Genomic DNA, 6,080 nt, shown 5'->3' with positions numbered 1-6,080 from the left:
TCTGTTAAGATTAAAATTTGAATAAAACTCAACTTTAAAAACTAGCTCAAAGAGATAATTGATCGTGTCCATATATGCAATATCCCATAAATTTTATATTTTAGTTGTCTCACATCGGTTGGATAAAATCCCTGAGATTTGCATATATGAACTCGAATAATCCTCCTTTTCAGCTAGTTTTCGGGGTTAAAGTATGTATAAGTATCAATCTTAACATGATATCAGAGTTCAAATGCTACCGTTATATGTTGGACCCAACCATAGTTGGATCACCCACAAGTCTTATAAAATGTTCATTTCTGAGCGTGAGAGCATATGTTGTCTCACATTGATTGAATAAAATATCTAAAAATCGTATATAAACTTTGACAATCCTCTATTTTGAATTTGTGTTTAAGATTGAGTTATGCTCAAATTTCAATCTTAATATCATGTTGTAATGGCAGGAAAAAAGCAAAACAGATGGGCACTTCATAATACAAATTTAGAAACAGTTATCGTGGATTATAAGAGTAGTGAACTTTTTCCCTAGGATTTCTAAACGGCAATGTAATCAAAGCAAGTCTCTTTAAATGGAAGCTAGCGCAAGATTCTTTAGTACGTAGAGAAAGACGACCAGAGTTGAAAAAAATCGATTGCTACAAATAGGATAAATCTTGTTTTATGAAGTGTACAAATGAGAAGAAAGGGGTTGGAAATGATCGCACCTCTGTTTTCTGACAGTTGAAAGAAACGTCTTTTCAGTGAGGACCCTTCTTCCGCTTATGTATATTTGCGCGAGCGAGATGGTTCGGTTTTCACTTAGAGGCTACCTGCCGTTAACGTCATTTACCAATCTTTTTTGCTTTTACTTTCCTCCTCAATTTTGACTCCAGGGCACTCTTAATTCCGTCTTCTTTAATCAAATATATAAATTTATACTATATTTAATAATATTTTTTTTATTCTTATACTAATATACATCTATCAGCTACGTTTTGAAAAACGTACAAATATTTTTTTAATGTATTAAATAAGAATAAAATAAAAAATTTGTATATAATTTGTTTTTCCAATGATTTTTGAAGAAAAAACAAGTTTATATAATCTGGACAGTGATAGTTATATAACAATCATTGAATGATAAGTTTTATTGTGGTAATTGAAGTTAATAGAAAGATAGATAAGAATAATGTGATTGCTTTAATTTCGGATGAACAATAATATTAAACTTTTTCTATATTTTCTAGTATTAAAACTTTGACGCTTCGGTCTATATGCGGTTTAAAATTTTTGAATTATTTTATTATCACTGTTTTAAACAAAATAAAGACTTGATCGATAATAATTTTTATATGATATTTTTAAACTGAAAAAAATCCAATTTGTGAATAAGGGTATCACCATTCTAATGGAGCGGGTAGAATCATTTGTAAGTAATATAGGGATATTGTAAGTTCAATATGAAATAAAAAAATATATCATTTATATTTTGTTGTTATATTTTATGGATATGATTAAATATGCGTGATATCTGCCTCTTTGCCTCCTCGACAAAATTTCTGGATTCGTATCTGCCTCTCACTGTCTCCTTGATCAATGGCTTTCATTGCTCCAATTACTTAAAATCACTTGCAACCGTTGATGAAACTATCAACAATCCCACGAGTCATATAGTACGCACACGCATTGAAGCAGCCTCGCACGTGTTTTTTTACATAATAACCAAAGAAGATGAAGAATTATTTTGTAGACCGGTTTTTACTGTGAAACCGGATAGGTTGGACCGGCGGACCCATCCATTATCCAACAGTAACCTTATATTTTTAGGATGAAATTAAATTCGAAAATGAAATAAAAATATTTTAAAAATAAAATTTAGAATATTAATTAAGTGTTGCATATAATTAAGACAAGTTAATGAACGATAATTAACACTATTATAAGGCAAGGCTGCTGGCACGTGCATGCATATTCATGCATTTACCACTTTGAAAAGGGGAGAAAATCCAAATGAGATATTATTATTTAAAAATCAATAAAAAAAATTTTTATCTCGGATTTCATTACTTTGTTTTCTTTGAGCCAACATTAATTCGGCGCTAAACATATGCTTCGTACTAAGTTGTCCCATTTATTATAATATCTTGTGTTATTAAAGTGCATTATTTAGATCTTCTGAATCTGCCTTTTCAGACAAAAAAATATATTGTGTATCACAACACATGCTAACCGAATAAATAGTATTATAAATAAAAAAAAACACACAATTTTTAAAGAAGTATATCACAAAATAAACTTTAAAAATAATTGTAAAAACTAAAAAATTTCATCTCAGTAGTCTCAGGTACAAGTATTGGCCCAAGTAGGAGACTTTGATACTTGAACCATAACATAAAAAAATTTCTTTTTGAACATACACTTAAAATGGATTAAATCTATATTTTTAATTATAATGAATTATTTAATATTTATTAAATTATAAAATATAAAATTACAGAAGGCTAAGAACTGAGGAAGATGGGCCACATGCTGAAAAAGGGTGTGTGGTTTCAATTGATAAGAACGTGAGAGAAATGAGGGAGAATATTACACAGAAGGCATAAATGACTTTGCACTCAAAGACAAAACGAGAGATACATAAAAATCCACTTTTGCAATTTTCTCTGCATGCATTTCCCTTTTTTTGAAGGAAAACAAATTTTATATATATATAAAAAAAGTTATTTGATTTGATGTATCACAACATTGGTTCATTATTTCAACAAAGGATGGAGCCATATACTTTATATCTTTCTATGTTTCATGCGGTTGAATAATTTGAAAAGAACAATAATATTTTTCGATCAATCAAATACAACTTACTACTTGTATGCACCGTCGACACATAAAAAAAAAAATATTGAGAACAATATTAACTGATTTTTTTAATATTATTATTATATTATAATTATTCAACCAAGAAATCAACATTCTTAAGTTGGTACTAGGAGGGATACATGATAGTGGCTTGTACATGCAGTGGATCCAAAGCTTGCGTACACAAGTCTAAGCTAAAAACAACATAAATGATGACGATGTTGATAAACAAGGGACGACGAAGCATTGGTAGTTTTCACATTTACTGCTGCGGAACGGAGGAGCTTTCAAGATATATAGTAACAAATTTGATGGTGATGTAACCCTGAAATGTGGGCTCTTTTCCCACTGTTCTCCTCTCCTCTCTCACGCACTGTGTGTGAGGATTGTTGGAATTTGAATCCCCCGAGGCGATGAAAAAGAAAGTGTAGCAGCTACTACTATTACTGGCGAGAAAGCTGCAGCTAGAAAGTAGAGCGAAGCAGATTTCGCCAAATTAAAAGACCAAAAAGAATTGTGATTTGTGGTGTTTGTCTGTGTTTGAGTGTCTTCCCATTTACTTTATGCAAAAATCGTGACTGTTTCCTTGTTTATTTTTAGATTTGTGGATACCCAACTCTTTCATTTACCAAAAAGAAAAAATAGAAATACAAAGAATCTCTCATTGCGCAAGTATCAACCATTTAATGTGATTCTTGGAAGAACGCACTAGAGAATCAGAAGAATTCGGCCGGTCTTGGATTTTCTTGAAATGGGATTTATAAGAAGGTTCCCGTGGTTGAAGAACTGCGGCACGAGACATTGCAGAAGCTTATATTGGAGAACGAAAGCGATATTGAAGAAGGCTATCAGAAATGGGGGCAATAATCGTTGGCACTCCAAATTTCAGTATGATCTTTACAGTTACTCCTTGAATTTTGACGATGGGTGTCGTCAAGAAGTGGAGGAAGCGAAAGTTTTTCATCTGATCGAAATTCAGGAATGTCCAAAAAACTGCATTTGGATTTATGTTGTATGGGTTGAGTTGTAGAGATTTGAGGAGAGTTCTTGAAATGGATGCTTCATTTTATAAGTTTAACTGTTCCTATTATTATCGTTAATTTGCAGTATGAGATTTACCAAAAGCAGTGGCAAAAAAATAAGGAGAAAACAGAGTGAATCTCTTTAATTCGCCGTTTTAACCATTAAAGATTTGTAAACTTTTGAATCATTTGTTATGTGATTAAAAAGTCTCACCGTGTGATTATACTCTTCAATCCACAATATTAAAAAAACCATTAAAGAAAATTCGTTGTTACAGTAATGGGAAACATAATTTTAGGAAAGTGATTGAAACTGAGATTTATGTTAGTTTTTCCTTATTTTAAAAATGAAATTGTTATTGTATGTGCTGAGAAATCAAGAACCAAATACTTTCAATCCACGACACGAACCTCTAGCTTGTTCCTTTGCTACTCAACTTCGTTTAAGTTGCATATTTGTTTGTGTCCCAACTCATAATTGTTTCATCGATGGAAGATGATAATGATCAGTCTCTCAATGAGAGGAAAATAAATTATCAAGAGTGACACATTTTCTTGCTCAATCATGAATCTCACTAGTAGTCTTTCAACACAAGATTTGCGCATGCGCAAATTACCATCGTCGTGCTGCGGTGCGATCCAACATGCCAATTACGAGGTTTCAAACTTCATCAATTTATTATTATGTACTTATTTACTATAACAACTTCACATTTAAAACTTTAGGTCAAATCTTCGGTAACAGTCTTTTTTAATTAGCCTATATATTCACGTCTTCGTATAAACTTCAAACTTCAATCTCCTGATCAGTCCTGATTAAAAAATCAATCATTCAAACACCCAAGAGTACTTTGAATCAACCCGAATTAATTCAGAAACAAATTGTTATTTAATTTTCTAGTGGGGCGACAACAGTTATTCATATGCATGTATGTGTATATATTTATTAGGAATTTTTGAAATCCATTCCAATTATTAATAACGAAAACTTAAACTAAATTAAAATAATGAAATCATCTAATTAAAGGAGCTAGTAAAACGGAATTGTTCGAAATACAACACAGCGCCAATCATAAGCAAATATCTAACCGCAACAAAATATATGTACCAAAGAGAATCGCATAATTGCATGGAATCGGCATGCTATGCGATCCAATGTAAAAGCATTTCTTCTCTGGGAACCCAACCGAGAGGTACACACAAGTACTGCCATTTCATTAATGAAACTGGATAGAACTCATTCTGAATATATATTTCAAGCTGTGTCAGGTAGCAAACTGTAATATATATACTGCTTAGCTAGAGATAGTCAAAAGAAATCCATTTATGGATAAACTACCACTAGCTAACTTAGCTTAGGGAAAATATTTAATAACCAATGAATGAATGAATTATAAAAAACTGTTATTGGGAGCTTATGTTCGTTTATTTTCTTTTCATAACATTCCAAGTTTATGCTGGTTGGTTGGCCACTTTCGCATTGTATCTTGTGGAATTAATATTGCTTTCTTGATCAGGAGAACGATGAAGGTTGCTATTCTTCCTTATTATGCCCTCTTCTTCCACTTCAATTAAATTCTGGATCACCGCATCCGTCGTGCTTGCGAGAAATTCCGGCCAATCCCTGATTCATTTACACATATATAATATGTAATGTTAGATCACAAAAAGTTCATCGAAGCATGTCAGATGCATAATTTGAGAGCCCGGCAGTTATATATACAATACGTACCCTCTCGACGTGTCAAACGTTACCCCGACAGTATATTTTGCCTCTTCGAGGGCCCGTCTAAACTTGTCGAGCTCCTGAGCGGGGCAAGATCCGTCATTCTTGACCCGAAGTTCCGAGGGTTTTATATCACAAAATATGGGGATGACCTTTTTCCTAGACTCCATCATGAGGCTCAGCTCATGCAAACAAAAGTAGGAGTTGCAATACACGGGAGAAAAGACGGCCACCCCCACCTTGCATTCACGAATTGCTGTGTCAATCTTGTCGAAAAGCTTGTCCCCCGGCTTCATGCTCTTGCTATCCAAGAACGGGCAGAGCCCTAGGCGGTTGAGGTGGTGGTACAACAGCCCCGCCACGTTCCTCTTTGTGTCGACCCCACGGTGGTTAATGAAAACGTTGCACGGGAGAGAAGGCTGAGCTCTTCGGCGGAACTCGCGCAGAATGTGGCGGGAAATGTCGTTGATCCTTGCGGCTGAAGAACGCTGCAT

General features: G+C 33.5%; 1 protein-coding gene across 1 annotated transcript; it reads right to left on the bottom strand.

The window, feature by feature from the left end:
• Positions 1-5,312: 5,312 nt before the first annotated feature.
• On the bottom strand, positions 5,313-6,080 carry LOC140983992 (probable 2' cyclic ADP-D-ribose synthase BdTIR). The gene is made up of 2 exons (XM_073451135.1): positions 5,593-6,080; positions 5,313-5,484 (listed from the first exon to the last, which is right to left on the bottom strand). Exons 1-2 carry the CDS (start codon positions 6,078-6,080, stop codon positions 5,313-5,315), a joined length of 660 nt encoding a protein of 219 aa, XP_073307236.1.

The sequence above is a fragment of the Primulina huaijiensis genome, chromosome 9 (genome assembly GCF_012295235.1).
Source record: "Primulina huaijiensis isolate GDHJ02 chromosome 9, ASM1229523v2, whole genome shotgun sequence".
Lineage (NCBI taxonomy): Eukaryota > Viridiplantae > Streptophyta > Magnoliopsida > Lamiales > Gesneriaceae > Primulina > Primulina huaijiensis.
This window is presented reverse-complemented; position numbering and strand designations above follow the sequence as displayed.

What these genes read in the sequence shown, in the direction of transcription:
- LOC140983992 (XM_073451135.1), bottom strand. Translation starts at nt 6,080, where the DNA reads ATGCAGCGTTCTTCAGCCGCAAGGATCAACGACATTTCCCGCCACATT. An exon ending in ACGTTTGACACGTCGAGAGG is followed by an intron (nt 5,485 to 5,592) that starts GTACGTATTGTA and finishes TAAATGAATCAG; the next exon opens with GGATTGGCCGGAATTTCTCG.